The following is a 27,850-nucleotide window of genomic DNA, read 5'->3' as shown; positions in this document are numbered from 1 at the left end:
CGAGAGCTCGAAGGCATCATAAGAAGATTGCATCAACTGAAGACGAAGCTGGGACAGCGAAGCAACTTCCTCCTCGAACTCAAAACGAGCCTGGGACTCAATGTAGGGCGTAAACTTCCGAAGCACAGGAAGAAAGAATTCCAAATAAGTGGCAAAGTGGAAATTATAATTCAGAACTCGGGACGCCATCATAGAATTCTGATAGATGCGTCGTCCAAACTTATCCATGGTTCTGCCCTCGCGGCCCGGAGGCACCGAAGCATACACCTGGGCTGGATAAGACCGCTTGAGAGAGGATTCGACCAGAAGGGACTGGTGCGAAAGTTGAGGACCCTCGAAGCCCTTATGATGCACCGTGCGATCCCGAGCATCCAATTTTCCAGGGACCGCAGGGATAGAGTAAGGAGACTCAAAACATCTCATGAAGGTCTGGTCGAGGAGCTTATGCAGAGGCAGGCGCAGGGACTCGGCTGGGGGATGAGGCAAGTGCATGGTATCGAGGTACTCCTTGGAGTATCGAGAACCAGAATCGAGGGTAATGTCCAGGTCATCCGCCATTTGTCTTAGAAACGAGGAAAGACAGTTGGTCCGCCAGCACCAGTCGCCGAAAAGGACTGGAAGAAGACGAGGCCTCGGGCTCTACAGAGGCCTGCGAACAACAGGGTGAGTGAAAAACATCGGGGTCTTCGAACTCCGGACCCGGAGGAGGAGACACAGCCGAAGCAGAGTACCCCATACGAGGCAATTTCTTATGAGGAGAGACGGTCGAGTGCCGAGAGGAATGCCTCGAAGAGTGCCTGGATCGATGCCCCTCTCGATGCCTGGAGGGGGATCGAGACCGCCGGTGAGAATACTGATCCCCAGAAGCCTCCAAAGAGCAGATAGGACTCGAGGCTGTAGATCGGAGAGGCGGAAGATTCGACGCCACCCGAGACGCCGCCCAGGCTTGATAGGGGGTTTGGAAGAACTCGTCCTGTTTCTTGCTATGCCCAGGACTGGGAAGCCCCGAGGATGGATGCCACACTGTGTCATGGGGAGGGGTAATAGGCTCCAAGGGAGGCAAGTCACTAAGGGAGGCCTTCCTCGAGGGAATCGGCTCCAAGGGAGGCATGTCACTAAATGAGGCCTTCCTCGAGGGACCGGCCACCGACCGCCGCTCCTCCTCGCCGAGCAACGAGGTCGTGCGTAGCGGAGGAGGAGGAGGGGGCGGCCCGCTCCTCGGAATCGGAACTGGGAGGTCACCCTGGATCGTGGCAATCAGCCGGGGTCCCATGGTGGTCATGAGTTCCACAAATTGAGCCTCCAAAATGGACCGCAACGAAGCCGATATGGAGGGATCCGCACCAAAAGGGGGCCCTTCCGCATGGTCTCCGCGCTCTTTCGGTGCCGAGTGCTTTTGCTTGCCAGCCTTCGGCACTTTGAGCACCACTGGTGGAACTGTAGGGGTCGGTACCTGTTCCGAGGAGACGGAGGAAGGCACCGGCGCCAAGGTCGAGGCCGAAACTGGTGTAAACGATGCCAGTTTCAGAAGGCCCGAAGCAGCAGGGGAGGCAGAGGGCTTCGCAGACGGAGTCGAAGCACCAGTCGATGTCGAAGCCGAAGGATCCAACACAGCTTCCATCTTGAACATCGACTCCCACAAAAAACAGCGGCATTTAAACGCTCGCGCTGTGAGAGTGGAGCAAGGCTGGCACGATTTCGGAAAGTGGTCCGGACCCAGACACTGCAGGCAGCGTCGATGTGGGTCCGTGAGCGAAATCGCGTGCTGGCATTTGCTACACTTTTTAAAACCGTTGATCGGCCGGGACATAGGCCGGAAAAGCTCCGCCGCAAGGTCGAAGGCGCGGGGCCCACGCCACGCGGCCGACCTGGTGTCGGAAGAAAATTTTTTTTTCTTAAAAAGAAATCAAAGAAAGAAACAAACGCACGGCAAGAGCAAAAGAACTCTAACCACGGCGATGCAGAAGGCGAAAAAACGGGTTCAATTGGCGCAGAATTGAAGTAAACTTCTCAGCTCCGCGGAAGAAAAAGAACTGAGGAGACACGCCCGGACCATCGGGCGGGAAGGCACTGGCGCATGCGCGGTGCGGGCATCTCGAAACTTCTGAATTTCTTCAAGCAAGACATGCTTGTGAGACATCCGTATCGGGGCTCTGTCGGATGACATCACCCACTAGTGAGAATACCTGCCTGCTTGTCCTGGGATAATAATGCTTAGGAGCAATGTGATCTTGAACAGGCAGTAGGATCCTCCCCTTGGTCAAAAGCTACCACTGCCTCTTGATCACTGGTCTCAGACTGAGAACAAAAATCTTCCAGAAGAGAAGCAGCTACCTGGGACAACAAAGGTATTGATTCAGACCCAATCCTCCTAGTCCTTCTCTGATCAGATTTTTGGTTCTGGGCTGGGTCTGACTCAGGCAGAAGATTACTCTGAGGGAGAAGCCCTTATTCACCCCTGACACGCCTCCAGAAGATATGGGAGGACCCGAAAGTTTAAATAGGCATTCCACAACAGACTTATAAAATTTGGAGTAAAGCCCTGTCCTGAATGTCCAAAAGAACCTTGCAGGGATTCAGTTTTGTCTCTTCTTGGGCTCTGCGGCAACTGCGGGTCTGCACTTCACCAACTCACTATCTTAAGGCTCTGGCAGGAATCTCTTCCTTGAAAAATGAGCCCCTTGTGGATCCCCAGGCCTAGAGGCCTTAGGGATGGCTGAACACAAGGCTTCCGTCCTTCCATCCCCCCCCCCATCGCATGCCCCACAGCATACGGAACATGAATGTTCTTCACAGGGCTGTGGAGTTGGTAGATAAATCCTTCGACTCTGACTCCTCAGTTTCTGGTACCCACGACTCCGACTCCAAGTACCCAAAATTGTTTCCGACTCCACAGCCGACCATCCATCGCTAACTTGGCATGATAAAGGGGTAGAAAGGTCCCAGAAGTCCATCCCTGTTGATTTTAAGCAAAATTGAGGGGTTTTCAGGTAGATAGAGACTTTTAAAATAAAATCAGGAAATCTAAGATGGCTGCCATGGCAGCAATTTTGGTGCTGGGGAAACCAAACTAAAAGTGAAAAGAATTCAAAAAACAGGTTTCCAGGGAGGGGGGGGGGGGGGACCCTATACCTAGCCTCAGAACCTCCCAAAACAGCAAAATTCAGATTCCTGATTTTCCCCATAGGCTGCAATAGCCTTACTCACTGTGCCATGAGGTGCCTGCCTCCTTCAGCTCAGAACTGCAGCTAATAATAATAATAACTTTATTCTTGTATACCGCCACAATTGTGCGACTTCTAGGCGGTTCACATCGAAGAGAGCTGGACAATCAGCGAGTTACAATATGCAGATAGTCAGTGAAATTACAGTATGCAGAATTTTAAAATTGCAGCGAATTACAATATACAGTTTGTTTAGAATTTCAAAGGGGCCTTTTTAAGAAAAAAAGTAACAAATTACAGAATACAATTTGTTAAGAATTTTCTAGGCGGTTCACATCGAAGAGAGCTTGACTATCAGCGAATTACAATATGCCGATAGTCAGTGAAATTACAGTAAGCAGAATCTTAAAATTGCAGTGAATTACAATATACAGTTTGTTTAGAATTTCAGAGGGGCCCTTTTAGAAAAAAGTAGCGAATTACAGAATACAATTTGTTAAGAATTTTCAGAGGGGACATATTAGGAAAAAATTGGAATTAGTGTTTGGAGTAGTTTATGTTTAGGTGATATATCTGTCGAATAAGGCAGTTTTTATGACTTTTCTAAAAGCGACGTAGGTCAGTCTAGCTCCATTAATGTAGTTGTCTAACCAGTGTTGTTGTTTGTTTGCTTGGTACATAAAAGTTCTATCCAGAAAGGTTTTGTATTTACAGCCGGTAATGCTTGGATATGCAAACAGATTGCAGTTTCTGGTTTGTCTTATAGGACTGTATAATATGAAGTGAGATAGTAAATATGTAGGAGCTAGTCCTCAGACTAGCTTGAAGCATATGCAAGAGAACTTGAATATTATTCGTGCCTTGACTGGCAGCCAGTGCAGCAGTCTGTAGTAGGGGCTGACGTGGTCGCTTTTTTTCAATCCAAATATCAAGCGGACTGCTATGTTCTGGATAATTCTAAGTTTCCTCACTGTTTTTTGGGGTATACCCATATAAATGATATTGCAATAATCCAGTGTAAAAAGTACTAGTGATTGTACTAGTAATCTAAATGATAATGGGTCGAAGTACAGTGGTACCTTGGATTACGAGCATAATCCGTTCCAGGAGCATGCTCGTAATCCAAAATGCTCGTTTATCAAAGCGAGTTTCCCCATAGGAAATAATGGAAACTCGCTTTGATAGGTTCCCACCCTCCACCCCCCCTGAGGCCAGAAGCGCTGCCCCCCCCATGAGAACCGGCATTGTTCCCCCCAAAGGCCCCCCCCCCGCTGCCATCGGGCACCCCCCCGCCGTAACCTGAGGTCCCCCAACCCACCCGAACCCTCTTCTTACTTCAGTGTAGCCTCCACACAGGCACCGGCATCAGCATGTCCTGTGTGTTGGTGCCGGTGCCTGAAGATCTGCCTCCTGTGCTGGGCCTTGAGCATGTGCGCATGCTCAAGGCCTGAGAGTTCACGTTCTCTCGAGAGTGGGGTGCCCGATGGCGGCGGGGGGGGGGGGGGGAGGGTGCCGGTTCGCGGGGGGGCACTCGCAAATCGAGGCATGCTCGGTTTACGAGGCGCTGATTTTGCGAATGTTTTGCTCGTCTTGTAAAACACTCGCAAACCGGTGCACTCGTAAACCGAGGTACCACTGTATTTTTTGATGGTCTTTAATTTCCATAATGTCAGGAAACACTTTTTTACCACTAAATTTGTGTGTTCAACCATTGTCAAATGTGTTTAATGTGACTCCCAATATTTTTATTGTTTTAGTAATCGGGTAGTCGTGATCTTTTATATGTAACGTTGTTTTGGTAATTTTGTCCGTTGCGCTTGCAAGGAAGACTTTTGTTTTTTCTGTGTTTAGTTTCAGTTTGAAGTTGATTGTCCAGTGTTCTATTTCGGTCATAATATGAGAAATGTATTCTGAGGTTTCGTTTGTTATGCTGTTCACTGGGATTAAAATGGAAATGTCATCTGCATATATGTAATAGTTTAAGTTTAGCTTTTGACGTAAGTGTCCTAGGGATGAGATGTAAATGTTGAATAGTGTAGGTGATAGTGGTGAACCCTGTGGTACTCCCGAGGGGTTTCTCCAGGAGTTTGAATATGTCCCACCACTAATCACACGGTATGATCTCTTTGTTAGGAAACCCTGTATCCAGTTTCTTACTCTTCCCGTAAGTCCTATTGCATCTAGGCAGTATAGATACTAGAGATGATCCTGTGCCTCAAAATAAATCCACAATGTGTGGTCTTCTGACTGCTAGTCAGACCAAATGTCAGACTGAGCCTCAACTCCCTCTAATCCTCCCACTGTAATGGGGGAGGGTGTGTGTGTGTGTGTGTGTGTGAAAAAAACATAATTGGCACCCAATAAGCCCAGATGGACGAACATGGGACAATACAGCTTGCGCTCAAGCTCCTGATAAATTAGTGATGCAAGCAACTACTAGCGGAATGGATCCTTGAGCTCCAAAAATATTAAAAGAAGGCTGGCTGGATAGATATCCTTGAATGTTAATCCTGCTAGCTGCAGATTTCAGCTGAGCGAGTCTGCCTCTTCTACCAGGCAGAGGTCTAAGATTAAAGGGAACCTCTGAGCACCAAGCCTCGAAATTCGGATTCAAAAAACAAAACCCGAAAAATAATAAAACTTCAGAGCAGATCAGAAAAACACCTTATTAACTTGCTTACAGAAAGAAAAACTAAGAGAGCATGGAGTCAGCCCACTGGGAAGGAGGTGGAGTTGAAAGATGTGTGACATCCTTCTGCAATCAACTTGCAGGCTCAGGGACATAACCCTAGCGTTCATGACTACTAGAACTAGACACATTGCACTAGAAATATTATTTCTATTACCGGTGTCTTGACTAATGACTGGTCATTGAAAGCACCATGTTACCTCTTGATAGGGAAAAGAAAGCACATCTGTTGGGTAGTCCTTTTTCTTGTACCGAAAATTAATAAGCTGAATTTTCTTATTGTCCATACAGATAACTCCTAAGTCGTATCGCTTCACTCCTAGAATTTGGCGCAGTGCCTCTATATTTCTGCGAAGGAGAGCTCGCCTGAGAGGGATCACAGTCTGCAGATTCCGAAGAACTAGAGTCATTTCAGCAGAATACAGGTCATCAATATAGCCTACAGCAGAAAATAAAACATAGCTCTATGACAGTGTTCTTCAACCTTTTTACACCTATGGACCGACGGAAATAAAATAATTATTTCGTGGACCGGCAAACTAATAAGACTGAAATTTTTAAAAACCCCATTGCCGCCCTATCCTCGCGAGCTCAGTCCCATTAACCATCTGATCCCATCCGCAGAAGCCTCAAATAGTTATGATTTTATATTGAACATATTTTATTAAAGTATAAAAAGAAACAATATTCTGTACAATTGTCATTTTATAAATATAAATAATACAGGGCAAGGATCAACAAAACCCCCGTCTCCCCTCCCCATCACATATATCCCTTCTACTATCAAGAAAACAGAATAAGCCAAATTATTACAGAATGCTACACAAATATCATGCTAACAGAATACCACAGTCACACATGGCAGGAATGGTGTTAGGGGAGTGGAACTAGGGCAACTGCCTCCTGGTCAGAGAAAGCCCTAAGCCAGCTGAAAGCTAAAGACGCACTGCCTGGGCTTTGCTCTCCCCAGTTATGTCTAACATCAGCTCTAGCAGGATACATATTTTAAATCTGATATATTCTAATCACAAGATAGAAATAAAATTATTTTTTTCTACCTTTTGTCATCTCTGGTTTCTGCTTTCATCATCTTTTCACTCTCTTCCATCCAGCGTCTGCCCTCTGTCTCTTCAATCCAGCATCTGCCTCTTCCATCCACTGTCTGCCCTCTACCCCTCCCCCTTCCATATGGTATCTGCGTTCTTTCTATGCCCCTCTCTCCTACACCAGATCTAGCATCTTTGTCCCTCTTTCCTTATTTTTCATCTGACCCCCCTTCCCAGCATCAATCTTTCTACTTTGTCATTCTTCTCTCTCCCCTTTCCCTCATCTGATCTCTCCATTCTATCCTGACTCCTTCCCCTCCTCTAATCTCCCTGCCAGCTGTTTCCTTCCAATGTTCCTCCTCCCCTGTCCAGCAGTACCTTCTCCCTTTCTTTCTCCCCTTATCCAACAGTAATTCTCTTCCCTTCCCTTTCTCCCCTGTCAGCAGTAGCCCCTTCCCCTCCCTTGTCCAGGAGTACCCCTTCTCCCTTTCCTCCTCCCCTTATCCAACAGTAATTCTTGTCCCTTCCCTTTTCCCCTGTCAGCAGTAGCCCCTTCCCCAGGAGTACCCCTTCTCCCTTTCCTCCTCCCCTTATCCAACAGTAATTCTCGTCCCACAGCTGCCCCTAAGCAGTATTTTAGATGCGGGTTCATGAGGCAGCCTCGGGGCCTTTGGTAGGCCGGCCCGCTTCGATGATGCGATGTGGGCCGGCCTACCAAAGGCCCCGAGGCTGCGTCATGAAACCGCGGCTAAAATACTGCTTGGGGCAGCTGTGTGCCGAAGTTAAAAGCACACAGAGCTGCCCCTGCTTGTCGGGGGGTGCGGAGTCATACGCGGCAGGAGTAGGAGGTGGAAGGCAGGAGTGCCGGCATAGTGACGGCAACAGGAAGTTGCACGTCAGCTGACGCCGGCACCTTTTGCTGCGGCGGGGACCCGAATCCTTTGCGGACCGGCAACATTTTTTTGCGGACCGGCACCAGTCCGTGGACCGGCGGTTGAAGAACTGTGAAAAGTTCTGGGAATACCTGTGTATTGTGGGTTTTATACTTTGTGAGATTTTACTTATTGTTAAATATATTTTTATTGAGCACAACAAAACAACCAAAAACAGAGATACAAAACGTAACAAGATCAGCTCAGGAATTCATCCATAAGCAACCCAACCCACCCCACCCCCCTCACACTTATACCGCAAGAGGCACTCCATACAAAGAAAACAAAGTAATCATAGACAAAAAGACACTAAACAAAGCGGAGTTACCTAGTTAACTAGGCTAACAATTCAAGAGGCGGCTATGTGCCGCTGGTGTCATGGTGGTCCAAAAGGGTTCCCAAGGCCCGTCCAGGGTTGGAAGGCCTGTCCAGGTAAAGAAGAAATATCTTGCACTCCTCTGCACTCCCAGGAGAGGAGCGTTATTAGGCGACATTGCCAAAGTGAATAGTCAGGAGCCTCCACCTCCATCCACTTAAGCAAGTTACACTTTATTGCCGTCAAAGTCCAACGTTGGAATGCTGCCGCCTCAGGTCGACGTGGATGGAAGTGTGGGTAGGCACCAAACAGCACTAAAGCTGAGCGCTGTACAGCAATGTTCCAGATGCTGTCCACAAAGAGAAAAATAGAGTCCCAAAAGGCTTGCACTGAAGGACAAGTCCAGAACATGTGGCCTAAATCAGCTTCAGGGGCGTTACAGCGCTGGCAAGCTGCAGTTGGACGAAGCCCCGCCAAATGAGCTCGCCGAGGAGATATATACAATCGGAGAACCAATTTGTAATGTTGTTCCCAAAATACAGTATATTTGCCATAAATCGGTAATTTTTTTTATAGCATTCAATATTACATCCTCAGACAATTCTACATTTAAATCATGAGCCCAAGCATCCCGTAATCTAATATAGTCAAGCAAGGGGGACTCGTCTTTCAAATGGTGAAATTTTAAGGGTACCGGCTGTTGAGAGCCAAATGTAAATGCTGTAGATAATAACTCCCTACTGGAAGTCGAAAGATGATTACAAGTCAGAGAGGAGATATTATGGTGGATCTGCAGATAGGCAAAGCCAACTGTAGGAGGAAGAGCAAATTCCTCACATAGCTGGTCAAAATATTTTATCCGACCTTCATCATCAACTAGGTGAAACAAATAGCCAATCCCCTTTGCTTCCCAGCGCACAAAACTAGCATTATCTATCCCAGGTGGAAAGTTTGCATTAAGGCATAGTGGTAAAAAGGGAGAGATAATGGGGCTGAGTGAATGAAATTTGCAAACCCAGTGCCAGACCCGCCGTAGTGGGCAGTGTAACAAGGCCCCATTTAGAAAGTAAAGCAGAGTGAAGAAAGGCACTAAAGTGAGAAGTAGTAAAACAAGAGAGTTCTAAGGAAGTATTAGTAAATGTGGAGATCATTAATATGACGCATTCCACAAGCAATCGTCAAGAAATGAAGATTTAACAACCCCAATCCTCCCTTATACCAAGGGGAGGCCGCTCTCTGATAGGTAATACAAGCACGTCGTCCAGTCCAGAGAAAGTATTGAACCATACGCTCAAGCCATTTTTCATCATGGGGAGAGGAAGAACCTGAAAGACGTACAACCACTGCAGAACAATAAGCATATTATAGAGACTCACCCGGCCCAACAATGAAAGCAGAAGACCCCTCCATAACTGCAGCCTATTCCCAAATGCTGAAAATAAAGGGTCCACATTCAGAGAGTATAATCAGGAAAGACCAAGAGGGATACGGACCCCTAAGTATTTTAACTCGGACTCCGCCCACCTCAGAGGAAGCAGTACGAACCGCCCTACAGGAGGGCAAGGCCATTGACTTGTCTAAATTCAAAGAGAGGCCGGAATGAAAGCCAAATTCAGAAATGAGATCCAACACAAGCGGCAAGGAAACCTCAGGATCTGTGAGGATCAGAAACATATCGTCCGCAAAAGCCAATGTTTTCAAAGACTCCCCCGCAACCCGGAGGCCTCGCACCTCATCAAAAAGGCGTAAAGTACAGAGCAACGGTTCCAAAAAGAGCAGTGGAGAAAGAGGACATCCCTGGCGAGTGCCCCGAAAAATGGGAAAGGAATCCGTATGAGTGCTATTTACTAGCAAGGATGCCCGTGGATTAGAATATAAAGAACGCACCGCCTGAAAATAAAGCCCCCCCAGCCCCACATACTCAAGCGTACAAAACAAAAAGGACCAATTAACACTATCAAAAGCTTTGGAGGCATCCAGACTAATAAACAATGTAGCAATTCCAAGATCCTGACAATGTGCCAACGCGAAGAGGACCTTACGCACATTTCTGACCGATTGCTGACCCCGGACAAAGCCCATCTGGTCCTCATGAATAACGGATGGGAAATGTGGAGCAAGACGATTAGCCAGCATACAGGAAAACAGTTTTAAATCAACATTGAGTAAAGAAATCGGGTGATAAGAACCTGGGTCATCAGCCACCTTGCCCGGCTTCAGCAACAATGTGACGAGGGCCTCATTAGCATAACGAGGAAAGGAACCCCTAGTTATAGCTGTATTATAGTATTCGAGCAAGGGACCACAGAGATGGGGGGAAAGAACACGGTAAAACTCACCCGAAAAGCCATCAGGGCCAAGGGCCTTACCCGTACAAAGAGACTTAATGGCCGTCTGCAATTCCAGCGCCTGAAAGGAATCATTAAGATGAGTCACCACTTCCTCAGCAAGACGCGGCATCCCAGACGATTGTATACAGTCTGAAATAAGCTCCTCCGGAACCTCATCGGGTGCAGCATAGAGTCGAGAAAAGAAGTCAGAAAGAGTCGCTGCCACCTGCGCCGTTTTAGTCATCTGACTCCCCCCCCCCAGGCATCCTAAGCATCAGTATCAGTTTATGGTCCGTCTTAGCATCCATAAAATGCGCCAACAATCGCCCCAGTTGATTACCAAACCTATGAAAACGATGTTTATGATAAGCCGCCCACTTCTGAGAACGAGAATGAAGCAAAGAGTTAAGTGTAGCCTGAGTGGACAGATATTGCTCCCGAACTGCAGGAGAAGGGGCAGAATAAAAGGTGCGCTTAGCAACACCAAGGGCGCGCTCCAAAGTAATGATGCTATGATTGATATGTTTATGTCTGGCACAAAGAAAAGAAATAATATGACCCTGGAGCACGGACTTGGCAGCTTCCCAAAACAAAATAGGATCCTCCTGATGCTGCGCATTATGATGTATATAATCTTCCCATTGGGTCCCCCAAAAGGTTTGAAACTCAACATCCTGGGCCAAGTAAAAAGGAAAACGCCAGGAAGGAGAACACGTATAAGCTGGATCGAAGTGTATATCAATCCATATTGGAGTGTGATCAGAGATACTCAAAGGGCCAATCTCTGCCGAGGACATAGATGGAAACAGGCCCAAAGACACAGTCGATCTGAGACCAAGTATTATGAGCAAAAGAGAGATGAGTATAGTCCCGAACCTCAGGATGTAAAAGGCGCCAAGGGTCAACCACGGATAGAGTGTCACAAAAATCAGCAAGGAGACGACACCGAGCCTCCAACGAAGAAGACAAGGCACCCGACTTATCAGAGTCGGGATAACTAACCAAATTAAAGTCACCCACCAGCAGCAAAGGGTCACCAGAATACCAGGCATGGAGGGCAACCAAGTCCCGCAGAAAAGAGGATAAAGATGAGTTAGGCCCGTAAACCACCTGCAACAAATTACTCCTGTCTCCTAACAATATACGCAAAAGTAAATGACGACCTTCCAGTGATTTATCACATGACGCCCGGGGGAGGATGCAAAATAAACCTCACCTACCCACGAGCGACGTAACTTAAGGTGTTCCTGATCCATTAGATGAGTTTCTTGTAAACAAGCGATATCAGAATGTTGATGCTGGAGAGCTGCCAAGATTTTAGACCGCTTAATCGATGACATGATGCCCCCAACATTCCAAGAGGTTAGCCTAAATGGTGAACTTATGTCTGCCAGAGAAAGAAAAGAAAGTAGCCAAGAAGCAAAATATACCACAACATCAAGACCCCAGGAGCCCAGCCTCCCCCAGGACCATCTATCCCAAGAAGATTCACAACACTAAGTAGGAAGGGGGAGAGGGCCAAGAAGCCGTCTCTCCAAAAATGTTTTAAAGGAGTATCCCAAATAAAGAGAAAACACAAAAGGAGTCCCAGAATCCCCATAGAGAGTAAGCAGAACAACAAATACCCGGAACCCCAGAAATTATACCAAAAAAATCAGTGAGAGGAGGACCAACCCTTCCCTTCCCAAGTACCCCCCCAAACCATTCCCCCCATACTCCCCACAACAAACTCATACCCCGTCCCACAGAAGCGGGACCGAGAAAGGAAATCATGATCAGATGTGGGCAGGGCCCCAGACCCCCCCACCCCACCCAGTATTCCCCAACCTCAACCAGACCCAAAGCAGAAAACCCCACACACTCACGAACCCAACCAACCACATCACTCACACACCCTCAAGATCAACCAGCTCTCAAAAGTAATAAATCACCCCAAGAAAAGTAGGGATCAGAGATACTTGGCTTCAAAAGTCTACAATAAGCTACCATAAAACCGAACCAAGAACTACCCCCCAACCCTCTCAGACTGTCACCCCCCCAAGACCAAACCACATACATACTGTACCCTAACCTGTATCCCTGAAACTCCATCCACCAGTCAAATCCCAAGTCAGAGGAATAGATGGTGCTCGAGCAGGAACCCACTGTCCTCTGAAGAGATACCCATGCCCAACCATCCACAGCCAGTCATACAAATCCCCAAACACTCCAAACCCCAACAATCACTCTAACTGAATGAACAAACAGCAAATTCAGGGACAGCAGTCCCAATGAAATAGGTAACAGGCACACTACAGGCAAAAGAGCCAACAACCAGGCCCCAAATAGAGACACCCCAAGAGTCAAAATCACCCTCAGTCAACAGAATCAGGGTGCAGAAGAGGGACCAAGCTCAGCAAGCAGTGCATCCAAAAAGGCCTGAGCGTCTTCTACGTAGGGTAACTCTTCCACCCGGTACTCGTCCAGATCTTCAAGTTTGCCGGGTATTGCAACATAAAGCGTTGTTTGCGGTCAAAGAGTGCAGAACACACTCTGGAGAAATGCCGTTGTCGTTCTTGCAGAGCAGGCGAGTAATCCTGAAATATCCGGAGCGGAGTTCCCTCATAGGTGAGGGTGTTGCGCTTCTGTTTATAAGATCTCATCAGCTCAGCCTTGTGTGCGGAATTGTGCACTTTAAGGATAGTAACTCGGTTCCTCCGAGCGCCTGCCCAAGCGGTGTGCCCGATCCAAATGCAAGGGCCCCACTACAGGCAGCAAGGGAAGTTCAGTATTGAGCCAGGATTCAAGGGTAGACAAAAGGCGGGAATCAGGCATCGTCTCGGGCAGACTGATTAGCCGAATATTATCTCACTGCGATCGGTTCTCCAGATCCTTGATCTTCTCTGCCTGGCGCTGTAATTGGTCTTTAAGGGAGAGAAGGTCAGCTGCCGATGTTGTGTGCACTTCCTCCATCAGCGTCACCCGCGTCTCGAGCTCTCCCGTGCACCGGGTGGTCTCAGTGAGCAGGGCTTCTAGCGAGGTAAGCTGCCCTAACAGAGCTCAAAACGCGAGTCCAGCGCGCGGACCACAGATGCCGATAATGCCTTAATGTAAAGGGGCAGCGCGGATCCTGACTCCGCCATCTTGGAGTCGGATTTAGAAGGCCGCGGTTCTCTTTCTCCTTTCTGGTGGTCCTCCCACTCATCGCCAGGCTAACGTGCTGGACAAACCTGTCCATACACCGATCCGAGCCCAAGGACCCAAAGCTGACGCTAGGTGAGGCTAGGCGAGGGGGAAGGATCTCAGGGCCCCGGAGCTCCAGCAAGATACGTCCTGCTCTGCTCAACACATCATGTGACTTGAGATTTTACTTATCAAAAGGCTCTGTATTAATCTTTGATTTTTATGTGTGCCTGCTTCAAGGTGGTTTGCATTTTATGACTTGCTGTTATAGTCTTGTCAGAGTGTGTTACATGTAAGAAAATTTGGTTTAATATTTGAGCTACTCTGAAGAGAAAGCTAGAGAATCCAACTGTTTTGGCACGAAGTTAAACAGTCACTCAATTAAGACACACCACATTTGTACTAACAACTTTACTTTTTCTTTTAACTTTGTGCTTTTAATTCTATTTCCTTTCAGTCTCTGCCCTGGTGAAGGACCAGTTCAGACTGGCAGCTGGCAACTCTGTTCTTCTAACAAATTTCTTATATTTTTTCCTGCTAAACTTCTGCCTGTGAATTTCAGGTAGTAACCTTTGCATTTAAAGTGGGGGCCTAAGTGTGTACTTTATGCTGGTGACTCTTGCCCAACATGCTTTACCTGAATTTTTCTACCTATTAATAAAGTCTCCCTCCTCCATAAGTGGGAGCATTTCAAGCTCAAAGGCTACACACAAACAAAGTCATTTAGAAGGTCATATAAATATATGAGCAAGGTCCACATACCAAGGCAGACTTCTGCAGCCTCAAATATGGAAGCTTTTGATTTTCAAGAACTTACAGCAATTGTACAGAAATATTTTGATAGACAGGGAGGTCCATATGAAGGTGATTTTCCAACAAACACATGGTTCGATATTCAGAAACAAACGGTTAATTATTCTCAGGAGTTCAGAAATAAACTAAATAAACAAAAGTGCCTTTTCATCCAAGGCCTATTTAGAGGACTCATTAGTATCAGACAGGAAAATACTGACTTGGCCATTCAGTGCCATCATTTGTCGAAGGACTTAGATGAAGAGATATGATTGGTCTACAAAATCCTAAGTGGATCGATTTTTCACTCCGTCAAAAATTACAAAGACTAGGGGACACTCAATGAAGTTACAGGGAAGTGCTCTTAAAACCAATAGGAGGAATTTTTTTTCACTCAGAGAATAGTTAAGCTCTGGAATGCGTTACCAGAGGATGTGGTAAGAGTGGCTAGCATAGCTGGTTTTATGAAAGATTTGGACAAGTTCCCGGAGGAAAAGTCCGTTATTGAGAAAGACATGGAGGAAGCCACTGCTTGACCAGGATCAGTAGCATGGAATATTGCTACTCTTTGGGTTTTGGCCAGGTACTAGTGACCTGGATTGGCCACCGTGAGAACGGGCTACAGGGCTTGGTCTGACCCAGTAAGGTTATTCTTATATTCATGCTTTGAACCCAAATTATTAAAGCTACAAATTCCTTTTTAGCTGTAAATGCACAATTAGAAGAGGCTAAGGAATAATTGAAATATTTAAAGTCAAAATGTGCCTATACCAAGGAAATACATTAATATTGTCACATGTTGCCACACTCAATATGTTGCAGGCAACATGGTCTCTCTCTCCCTCTCTCTCTTTTTCTATCTACCCTTTGGATCACATCACATGGGTACTGTCACTGGATGATACTTGGACTCCTTTTAAGATGGTGTAACCCTCCCTGTATGTGCAGACACCATTTCATTCCAAGTATACACATCACCATTTTAAAGAAACTGACAGCTCCTGTTGGACTAATTCATCCTCCTGCTCCCTGACTGCAAAGCTCTCCTACTCCTTTACTTACTCACACACACATTATATTACCTCGGAGCTGGACATTTTTGTTTTTACCTGGTCTTTCCACAAAATGTTTCCTGTTCGTTGGATCTCCAGATACATGGCAACCTCCTTCCTAAGAATGTTTTGCCGTACAGTTCAAGTTATTTACTGAACAATACCTGGTGTAGTTATTAACCTCTGTTCTCCATCACAATTAATGGGACAACCTATTCCACACCTCTGGTAACAAATGATTCTATGGACATTTCAGACTTTATTTCATATACTGTGCATCCACTCACTCTTGGCATGGGGAACGAGACATTTCTCAGAACTCCATGCCTACATTGAACAACTTAAGACAACCTCCAAAGAAGTGAATCATATCACTTTTAAAAATGGACAGATTACACAAAATTTCCTATGAGACACTTATGTCTCAGTTAGAGAACTTTTATTGGGAAGGTATTCGCCTACTGCAGATCATGTATTTAATGTTTTAATATCTTAATTATTGTACAAATTTTGCTATGTATTGTTATAATTATCCTTTGCTGCAAAATGAAACATCTCTTAACAACGCATGTCCCACAAAGTTCCCCCTACCTTTTAATCTTCTTTCTTGTAAATCCACACTTTATTCTGGGACCAGTGGGTTATTTCCCTCCACTCGCCAGGGTCTGTAGGAAGCCTCAAAACTTCAGAGGCTTCCCCACCACCCCTTACATACCTCCTCTCTGAGCATGCTCACCAATCACTCTGAAAGCAACCAGGAACATCTGTAGAGGATAAAAACAAGAGAGAGAGAGGGGTACGGGGACACTGCTCGACAAGTAAGTATATTCTGCTCACAATTATAAATGTAAAGCAGCAACAAGGGAACATAATTCTGATGGCACTCTAATAAAAACTGGACAGAAACGCAGCTTACCAGTATTTGTAAAGGCAGACAATCGGCAAATCAGCAAGTATAGGGCAAGTTCCCAGAATAAAGTATGGATTTACAAGAAAGTAGATTAGCAGAGGTAAGAACCTAATCTTTCGTTCTTGTACAATCCCAATTTATTCCAGGACTAGTGGGACATAACAGAGAAGTCCCGAAAATTCAGGGTGGGACTGATGAGCCCACTGCCAACACAGAGGTACCAAAAAGCACAGTTACTTACCGTAACAGGTGTTATCCAGGGACAGCAGGCAGATATTCTTGACTGATGGGTGACGGCACCGATGGAGCCCCGGTACGGACAATTTTAGAGTGATTGCACTCTAAGAACTTAGAAAGTTCTAGCAGGCCGCACCGCGCACGCGCGAGTGCCTTCCCGCCCGATGGAGGCGTGCGGTCCCCAGTTAGGATAAGCCAGCTAAGAAGCCAACCCGGGGAGGTGGGTGGGACGCAAGAATATCTGCCTGCTGTCCCTGGATAACACTTGTTATGGTAAGTAACTGTGCTTTATCCCAGGACAAGCAGGCAGCATATTCTTGACTGATGGGTGACCTCCAAGCTAACAAAAAGAGGGATGGTGGGAAGGTTGGCCATTAGGAAAACAAATTTTGTAAAACAGATTGGCCGAAGTGTCCATCCCATCTGGAGAAAGCATCCAGACAATAATGAGATGTAAAAGTATGAACTGAGGACCAAGTAGCAGCCTTGCAGATTTCTTCAATAGGCGTGGAGCGGAGGAAAGCTACAGATGCTGCCATAGCTCGAACTCTATGGGCCGTGACAGAACCTTCCAGTGTCAGTCCGGTCTGAGCATAACAGAAAGAAATGCACGCTGCCAGCCAATTAGACAACGTACATTTAGAAACAGGACGTCCCAATTTATTCGGATCAAAGGACAGAAAAAGTTGGGTAGCTGATCTGTGGGGCTTAGTACGCTCTAAATAATAAGCTAGAGCCCGCTTACAGTCCAAAGTATGCAGAGCCTGTTCTCCAGAATGAGAGTGAGGTTTCGGAAAGAAGACAGGCAAAACAATGGATTGGTTGAGATGGAATTCAGAGACAACCTTAGGGAGAAACTTTGGATGTGTACGCAGAACCACCTTGTCATGATGAAAGACTGTAAAAGGTGGATCCGCAACTAGTGCATGTAGCTCACTGACCCTCCTGGCAGAGGTAAGAGCAATAAGGAAAAGTACCTTCCAAGTGAGAAACTTGAAAGGAGCGGTAGCCAAAGGTTCAAAAGGAGGCTTCATTAAGGAGAAAAGAACCACATTGAGAACCCAGATTACCGGAGGGGCTTTGAGAGGTGGTTTCACATTGAAAAGACCCCGCATGAATCTGGACACCAAGGGATGAGCTGAGAGAAGTTTTCCATGAACTGGCTCATGAAAAGCAGCAATAGCACTGAGGTGGACTCTGATGGAAAAAGACTTGAGGCCAGAGTCAGACAAAGAAAGAAGATAATCCAATAAGGCCTCCACTGCAAGGGAAGTGGGATCATGATGATGAAGAAGACACCAGGAAGAAAACCGTGTCCACTTCTGATGGTAACATTGCAGAGTGGCCGGTTTCCTGGAGGCATCCAGAATGGAACGAACGGGCTGAGACAAAAGAGTATCATGAGAAGTCAGCCCGAGAGAAACCAAGCTGTCAGGTGCAGAGACGGAAGGTTGGGATGCAAAAGGGTCTCCTGATGTTGCGTAAGCAGAGAAGGAAACAGTGGAAGAAGGAAAGGCTCCCTGGAACTGAGTTGAAGTAGAAGAGAGAACCAATGTTGCCTGGGCCACCGTGGAGCAATCAGAATCATGGTGGCTCGTTCCCTCTTGAGCTTGAACAAGGTTCGTAACATGAGAGGCAGAGGAGGGAAAGCGTACAGGAACAGATTGGACCAATCGAAGAGAAATGCATCCGCTGCCAGACGGTGAGGAGAGGAGAGTCTGGAGCAGAAGAGGGGCAGCTGGTGATTGTGAGGAGCTGCAAAGAGGTCTATCTGAGGAGTGCCCCACTGAGCGAAGATGGACTGTAGCGTTAAAGGATCGAGTGTCCACTCGTGAGGTTGGAGAATTCTGCTGAGCTTGTCCGCTAAGGAATTCTGTTCTCCCTGAATGTAGATAGCTTTCAGGAATAGTTGGTGATCTGTGGCCCAAGCCCAAATCTTCTGGGCTTCCTGGCACAAGAGGCGAGAGCCTGTCCCACCCTGCTTATTGATGTAGTACATCGCAACTTGATTGTCTGTGCACAGCAGGAGGCCCTGAGGAAAGAGAAGATGTTGGAAGGCCTTGAGGGCATAAAACATCGCTCTGAGTTCCAGGAAATTGATGTGATGTTTCATTTCCTGGGCTGTCCAAAGTCCTTGAGTTTGGAATTCGTTCAAATGAGCTCCCCAAGCATAAGGGGAGGCGTCGGTGGTGATGACAAGTTGTTGAGGAGGTAGATGAAACAGAAGACCTCTGGAGAGATTTGAGGATATCAACCACCATTGTAGAGACTGACGAAGAGATGATGTCACAGATATGTGTCGTGAGCAAGGATCCGTCGCTTGGGACCACTGGGTAGCTAGGGTCCATTGAGGAGTGCGCAGGTGAAGACGTGCGAGGGGTGTGACATGAACTGTGGAGGCCATGTGACCCAAGAGTATCATCATTTGCTTGGCAGAGATGGAACGTTGTGGAAGCACCTGCTGACATAGAGATTGAAGCGTTTGAAGACGGTTGGACGGCAGGAATGCTCTCATGAGGACTGTGTCCAGCACCGCTCCAATGAATTGAAGTCTCTGAGTGGGAATGAGATGAGATTTGGGTAGATTGATCTCGAACCCCAGAAGCTGTAGAAACAGGATGGTTTGGTTGGTGGCCAGGAGCACTGTTTGAGATGAATTGGCCTTGATTAACCAATCGTCCAGATAAGGAAAGACTTGAAGGTGGTGAGAGCATAGAAAGGCGGCTACCACAATCAGACATTTGGTGAACACTCTTGGAGAGGAGGCAAGACCGAAGGGTAGCACCTTGTATTGGTAATGACAATGATTGATCATGAAGCGGAGGTACTGCCTGGAGGCCAGATTGACCGGAATGTGAGTGTATGCTTCTTTGAGATCGAGGGAGCATAGCCAGTCGCTTTGATGAAGAAGAGGATAAAGAGTTGCCAGAGAAAGCATCTTGAATTTCTCCTTGACCAAGCATTTGTTGAGATCGCGAAGATCTAGGATGGGTCTGAGATCCCCTGTTTTTTTGGGGACCAGAAAATAACGGGAGTAGAATCCCTGCCCCTTCTGATCTAGAGGAACTTCCTCTATGGCGTTCAGGAGGAGGAGGGATTGAACCTCCTGAAGAAGGAGAGAAGACTGAGAGGTGTTCAAAGCAGACTCTCTTGGCAGACTTTGTGCAGGACGTGTCTGAAAGTTGAGAGAGTAGCCGTGGCGGATGATGTTGAGGACCCACTGATCCGATGTGATGTTCTCCCAACGGCTGGTGAAACAAGACAGATGTCCTCCTATGGGTCGAGGGAGATTGGCAGATGGTGGAATACTGGCTATGCTTTGGAGAACCACGTCAAAAGGGTTGGGTAGACTTTTGTGGTGGAGGAGGCTTCACCTGTTGCTGCTGGGCTGGCCGAGGTGGTTGTCGCTGTTGCTGACGCTGACGTCTAGGCTGTTGAGTAGCCGGTGGCAAGGGACGGGCAGCATAGCGGCGTTGGTAGGCAGATTGTTGGCGAAAAGGCCGAGCAGGTGGAGTCTTTTTCTTAGTCTTCAGGAGAGTATCCCACCGAGTCTCATGGGCAGACAGCTTTTGTATAATGGAATCCATGGACTCTCCGAAGAGCTCATCACCCAAGCAGGGAGCATTTGCTAGGCAGTCCTGATGATTTACATCGAGCTCTCAGACTCTGAGCCATGCCAACCGACGCATGGCAACAGACATAGCCGTGGCCCTAGAAGTCAATTCAAAAGTGTCATAAATTGACCGAACTAGGAACTTGCGTAACTGGAGAAGGGAGGAAGAACAGGCATGAAATGCAGATTTCTTGCGGTCAGGGAGGTACTTTTCAAAAGCAGCCATGTTTTGAATGAGGTGCTTTAAATAAAATGAAAAATGAAAAGCGTAGTTCTCTGACCTATTGGCTAACATGGCATTCTGATATAAACGTTTGCCAAATTTGTCCATGGCTTTTCCTTCTCTGCCAGGAGGGACTGAGGCATACACACTAGCTCCCGCTGATTTCTTAAGTGTGGATTCTACCAAAAGAGACTCATGCGGGAGCTGAGGTTTGTCAAAACCAGGAATAGGGATAACCTTGTATAAGGAGTCCAATTTACGAGGAGCTCCTGGTACAGTCAGGGGAGTCTCTAAATTTTTATAGAAAGTCTCTCGTAAGATGTCATGGAGAGGGAGTTTGAGAAATTCCCTTGGAGGCTGGTCAAAGTCCAGAGCATCAAGGAATGCCTTGGATTTCTTCGACTCAGCCTCCAAGGGAATAGAAAGAGATTCACACATCTCTTTTAAGAAAGAAGTAAAAGATGTGGAATCATGTTTAGAAGAGGGATCAACAACAAGTTGATCCTCTTCATCAGAGGAACACTCACCTTCAGACAGAAAGGGCTCTTCAGAATCACCCCACAAATCAGGGTCCCGAATCTGAGAGCCACGATCTCGAGACTCCGGCGTGGAGGGTTCCAGGTGTCGGGTTTTGCGCGCCGACTTACCCGATCTCATAGATACGGTACCAGGAGACGTGACCTGCTGCGTTGGTACCGAGGTCTGCACCGCCTGGTGTTGAGCTCTCGGTTCCGGTGCTAAGATTGGCATCAAAGTCGAGGAGGCAGGGTGACCCGGTACCGACAAAGTGGATGCCGATATAAGAGGGCGCTCCACTGTCGGTACTGGTGGCTCAGACCGGACCGGGACTGGAAGGCTCGGTGTCAAAAGTGCGGGAAGGAGTTGTTGCAACTGCTCCTTAAGTTGCACTTGCAGGACAGCAGCAATCCGCTCGTCCAGCGAAGGCACCGGTACCGCTTTTTTCTTCTGCGGTACCTGTGGTGCCGCTCTACGCTCCGAGGATGAGGACCCCGATGTCGAGGGGCTCACCTCAATAGGAGCGGAGTGCTTCCGTGGACGCCTCGAGGTCGGCAGGACTGGACTCGCTGCTACTAAGACCGGAGGACGCTCCAACGGGGAAGGCTTCTTAGCCGGCTTACCTGTAGGGTGCGACGCCGGCGCGGTATCGCGCGGTGTCGACGAAGTAGGTGCCGACTGAGATGGGGCCGATGTCGGTGTTGTGGAATCAGACATCTCGATGCCGAATAACAACCGCTGTTGGATCTGGCAATTTTTTAGAGTTCTCTTCTTTAAAGTCGCACAGCGGGTGCAGGTGGACGCTCGATGGTCAGGACCAAGACACTGCAGACACCAGTTGTGCGGGTCTGTCAGTGAAATTGGTCGAGCGCACCGCTGGCACTTTTTAAACCCGGGTTGAGGGGGCATGAAAGTGAAAACGGCTTCTGCCAAATCGAAGGCCGAGGCCTCGATGATGGCAACAGGCCCCGCCGGGGCGAAGCGAAAGAAATGAAGAAAAAAACGAAAGTTTTTTTTTTTTTTTTTTAACTAAAGAAAAGAAGAGAAATAAAGAAAACTTTATTTCCAAAAGGGGTTTACGCGAGCGGGAAGGGCGATTACAAAAAACTCTTTCAACGGCCGTTGAAAGAAACGCGTCTTCTTAGCTCCGCAGAAACTAAGAAACTGGGGACCGCGCGCCTCCGTCGGGCGGGAAGGCACTCGCGCGGTGCGGCCTGCTAGAACTTTCCAAGTTCTTAGAGTGCAATCACTCTAAAATTGTCCGTACCGGGGCTCCATCGGTGCCGTCACCCATCAGTCAAGAATATGCTGCCTGCTTGTCCTGGGATAAGCAGCATCCTGCTTGGCCGCCACATTGATTCTGTAAAACCTGGTAAATGTATGCAAGGAGGACCAGGTAGAGGCCCTGCAAATCTCGTTCAGAGAAACAGCTGACAACTCTGCCCAAGAGGAAAACCCCTCTGGTTGAAGGCGTGCAGACCCCGAGGGGGGGCCTCTTTCCGACCGTCACATAAGTTGCAGCCATGCGAATCCACCAGGAAATGGTAGCTGGCTTCCCTCTGCGGGCAAGACCCATCAAGACAAACAGGTGGTCAGAGAGGCGTAACTCTGGTGATCTCCAGATGCCGCAATAAACTTCTGTGCATGTTCAAGGACCGCAACACCTGGTCCTGCTCCCACAAACCAGAGGAAGCAAATGCAGGAAGCTGGACTTCCTGATTCACATGGGAGGACGGTTTGCGCTATAAGTTAAAGCGGAAATGTAGATTAAATTGGAGGGGGGTTGTGCTATATGTTAAAGAGGGAATTGAATCAAACCAAATAAATATTCTGCATGACATAGATAGCAGTATGGAATCCTTATGGATAGAAATTCCATGTCTGAAGGGAATATAAAGTTCCTCACAAGAGGCTCCTGAGAAAATTAAAGTGTCATTTGATAGATGGCAAAGTTCAGTTGTGGATTAGGAATTGGTTATCGGATAGAAAACAGAGGGTAGGGTTAAATGGTCATTTTTCTCAATGGAGAAGAGTAAACAGTGAAGTGCAGCAGGGGTCTGTAATGGGACCGGTGCTATTTAACTTATTTATAAATGATTAACAACTTAGGAATATGCCAATGTTTGGCATATTCCCAACATTGGCATATTCCTAAGTTGTTAATCCCTGACCTGGATGCAGCACCGTTGTGCTCGTATCGCAGGAGAAGAAACCTGGGGGAGATGTTAAATCATTATAAATTACAAGAGAGAGCCCCCCCTGACTAGCGGGAAACATCTCCCTTGTGGTTCTTGCCAATGGTGTGCTTACACTATTCCGGGTGAATGTTGGACTCATCCCATCACTGGGGTTATGTATAGGGCTAAACACAATACCACTTGCAGGTCTGAGAATGTGGTATATGTGTTGCAATGCCCCTGCCCCAAATTGTATGTGGGCAGAACCACTCGCTCTATACGGGTCCGGCTAACGGAGCACAAGTCCAGAGTCCGCACTCACTCGGAATCGTCTCCGTTGGTCCATCATTGGATCAATTGTGGGCATACGTTAGAAGATCTACAATGGCGGGTTTTGGACCGCATTTCTGTAGGGTGGGAGGGAGGGAACACTGCCCGGAGGCTTAATCGGTGTGAACTCCGGTGGATGTTCCTATTAGATTCTATGGCCCCTAATGGGTTAAATCAAACTTCTGACTGGCTAGCTCAAGCGGATTTTTAGGTGGCTTTGGCCACGGATAACGGGTGTTTCGTTTTAGGTTATGGCCCCTTTTAGAATTCCTTGTGGGTCAGCTGAGTAATTCCCCGGAAGTGACGTCTTTTGGGTGGGGTATTTAATTCTCAGAGTCGGCGAACCTCGGCGTGCTCTTCTTTTTGCCGGTGGTTGGTATGTGACGTTTGTTCTGCATAAATGTAAGTAATGTGAAATTGCATTGATAAGGGAATTGTTTTTTAGCTCTGTCCCTAACATGGTTTATGTGTGTGTTTGGTATTTCAGCTTCCCCATGTCGTCTTGATAAAGATTATCGAAACGCGTTGGCGTTTGGGGATTGTTTTGCTACGTTATGCAAAAAAGCTAAGTAAAAGTTCTTTCACATCAGATATGTACAATATATAAGAATTTCAATAGTAAATAAGTAACAAAAAAATCTTTTTATAAAAGACCTAAAAAAATGAACAAAACAGGAGGTGGAGGCACCGTTGGGTAAATGAGGAATTTTTCCGACAAGCATAGTTTGTTTGTTGGGTGGTCTGATACCCGTTATAGGTCTTCCTATACTCTTGATTTTGCGACTCTGTAATTTGCGATTTGGACTTCGAGAGAGTGACCATTCTGTGGTTCAGTGTCTGACGACTGAGAAAGTCTGTTTAGATGTTGTCCACTCTTGTCATATGCACTGCAGACAGCGCCACGAGGCATCTCTCCACCCACCAAAAGAGCAGCTGAGCCTCCACTCTCAGAGAGGGATTCTTTGTGCACCCCTGACGATTGTCATAAGTCACCACCATTGCACTGTCCGAGAACACATGGACAGCTCAATGACGGAGATGACTCTCAAAGTTGAGCAAGGCCAGCCAAATTGCCTGCAGTTCCAGGCGACTGATCGACCACTTGCGCTCTGAGGGCGCCCATTGGCCCTGAACAAGGACACAGTGGCGTATCTAGGGTATGTGGCACCCGGGGCCCATCATTTTTTGACAACCCCCATGTAAAAAAATATTTTTTGTAATGACCATGAAACGGAATAAATGGTCAGAATAGAAACAGGCAGTGAAAATTTTCTTGTATTGAACCTCATATATGTAACCATTATTACCATAACATAACATAAATTATGTCTGAATTGTCATGACATCAGAAGTACATATGGAGTAGTTGCAGGTGATGCTTGGGACAGTTCTGATTGTGTTAGTTCAGTTTTATGTGTTTTTTGAATAGAAGGGTTTTTATTTCTTTTTTGAAGGTTTTGTAGTCTGTGGTCGAGGTCAATAGGTTGTAGAGTTGGGGGTCGAGTGTTGCAACTCGAATGGCTAGGAGGTTGTCGAACTGGTTTTTTCTTTTGACGTTTTTGGTTGGAGGGTATGTGAATGGTGCGTGAATTCTCCTATGTCTGGTGAGGTGGATTGAATTATTTAGCTGAAGAAATTAGTTACCCCCCTCCCCCATTCCACACACATTAATTCTCTTCCATTTTTGTTCCCATTATAAAAAACACTGATAAGTTCCCAGAAAAAAAATACATTAAAATAAGAAGTGTAAACAAAGGCCCCTACAGATGAGAACATAACATAAGAATAGCCTTACTGGGTCAGACCAATGGTCCATCATGCCCAGTAGCCCATTCTCATGGTAGCCAATCCAGGTCACTAATACCTGGTCAAAACCCAAAGAGTAGCAACATTCCATGCTACCGATCCAGGGCAAACAGACACATCCCCCATATCTTAATAACAGACTATGGACTTTTCCTCCAGGAATTTGTCCAAATCTTTCTTAAAACCAGCTACGCTATCTGCTTTTACCATAACTTCTGGCCACTTCATTTTTAAGTTTAGATCTTTCCTTCCAAACAGAGACCTTGATAGATGTCAAATACAGCACAAGGTAACTTCACACGGACTTAGCTGTGCAGGAAATGTGAATCTCCTCATACACTCACCACATTTCTCAAAGCCTTATTCTTCCAAATGCTAAATCCACAAACAACTCATGAAAAAGGCCACCAACTTGATATTGCAGCCTTCATGACCCACCAACCATCCTTAACAGAAATTCATACATCTAACGGAATATGGTCCAGATCCATCTGGTCAGACCACTACACCTACACTTTCAACATCAACTGGACCAAAAACAACAAAAAAACTATAACAAAACTCAATAAAGTAACATACACCTCACGCAAACATATCGAACCCTCCATATTCTGGTCTAAAATAGATGAAACTATTCTAGAAAACAACCCCGAGGATTTCATCTTACATTGGGAAAGACTTTGCTCCAACACCCTTGATGATTTAGCCCCACTGCAAACCAAATCCAGACCCAGCAGGAGATAAGATAAATGGTTCGACTCCGAACTGCTACAACTCAAAAGACAATGTAGACGACTAGAGAGAAAATGGAGAAAATCGAACTCGGATCATACAAAATCCGCCTGGAAAAAAATCAACAAACAATACAAATCACAATTAAAGGACAAGAGAAAAGCACACACACCAAAAAACTATTCCAAATTCTAAAAACCCTAACTGACACCAAACCCTACCTGACCACTAACAATACTACCCCCCCTCAGCCACTCTATTAGCAGAACACTTCCAAAATAAAATTACCAATGCAAGAGCTACCCTCAATGACACTTCTACCCATCCTAACGAATTCACAATTCTCCCCATAGATAGAGATTCTACTGCAGCAGATAGAATATGGTCTCAATTCCCCAACATACAATGGCCCGAATTCAACAAATACTACAAAAAATACAGCCATGCATCCTGTGACCTCAACAACTGTCCACCATATCTCCTAAAAACATCCAGCACAAAATTCCGCGCTCTTCTTCTAAATTAGATACAAATCTCGCTAATAAACGGCCACTACCCTTCCAACCTCAGCGAAATCATCATCACCCCGATCCTCAAAGACCCCAAAGGACCGATAGACCAAACAGCCAACTACAGACCCATTGCCTCTATTCCACTCTACGTCAAAATAATAGAAGGACTAGTTGCCAAATTCCTCTCCAATTACCTAGAAAACCATAACATACTCCATCCCACACAATCCAGCTTCAGAAACAACTTCAGCACGGAAACACTACTAGGATCTCTCTTGGACACAGCCAGACAACATCTCAGCACAGGAAAAAAAATGATGCTCATACAACTAGACCTTACCACTGCATTCGATTTGGTGGACCATAACATTCTACTACAAATCCTGGATACAATAGGTATCACAGATAAAGTATACAAATGGTTTGAAGGATTCCTTAAATCAAGAACCTATAGAGTAAAATCAGACAAATAAAAATCTGAACCTTGGTCAAACCCCTGCGGAGTTCCACAAGGATCCCCTCTATCACCGACTCTCTTCAATCTCTATACAGCCTCCCTCAGTTCTCACCTGGACAAACAAGGCATAACCTCCTACAGCTATGCCGATGACATAACCATTCTCATACCCTTCGATCAACCTGAACTCTCCATGACGAACACAATATACCAAACACTAAAATCAATAGCAACCTGGATGAAAGATCACAAACTGAAATTGAACCCAGATAAAACGAAATTCATCCTCCTAGAAAACAAGAAAATACCAACCATAACCAACTTGAAATCAACGCAATCAACTACCCCATACAAACCACCCTAAAACTGCTAGGAATAACTATCGACAGGTGCTGCACCATGCAATCGCAAATCAATAAAACAATACAAAAGTCATTCTTAGTCATGAGAAACTTAAGACAAGTTTGGAAATTCTTCGAGAAAACTCAATTCCAGCTCATAGTTCAGTCCTTAATACTAGGCCTACTTGACTAGTGTAATATCCTCTACCTCCCATGCCCTACAACCATAACAAAACAACTACAAACTATCCAAAACACAGCACTAAGACTCATCTACTCATTAAAGAAACATGATCACATTACAGAAGCATATCTCCAATCGCACTGGCTTCCGATCCCAGCAAGAATACAATTTAAATTCTACTGCCTACTATTTAAGACTTTATACGGAGACAGTCCAAACTTTCTGAATAACCGCCTCATCCATAACACCGCAACCAGACATAGGAAAACTCACACCCCATTCTCATACCCTCCAATTAAGGAAGTCAAACGGAAAAAACTATATGATGG

At 46.4% G+C, this 27,850-nt stretch overlaps 1 protein-coding gene across 2 annotated transcripts in view; it reads right to left on the bottom strand.

The window, feature by feature from the left end:
• YBEY (ybeY metalloendoribonuclease) overlaps nt 1–27,850 on the bottom strand; it is a 180,649-nt gene that overhangs the window by 145,647 nt on the left and 7,152 nt on the right. For both annotated transcript variants that reach the window (XM_033944926.1, XM_033944927.1), the window contains exon 2: nt 6,054–6,292. In XM_033944926.1, the coding sequence (XP_033800817.1) occupies nt 6,054–6,292 (239 nt within the window). The remainder of the gene's footprint in view (nt 1–6,053; nt 6,293–27,850) is intronic.

The sequence above is a fragment of the Geotrypetes seraphini genome, chromosome 5, assembly GCF_902459505.1.
Source record: "Geotrypetes seraphini chromosome 5, aGeoSer1.1, whole genome shotgun sequence".
Taxonomy (NCBI): domain Eukaryota; kingdom Metazoa; phylum Chordata; class Amphibia; order Gymnophiona; family Dermophiidae; genus Geotrypetes; species Geotrypetes seraphini.
Note: the sequence above shows the minus strand (reverse complement) of the source record. Positions and strands in the feature narration are given on the sequence as shown.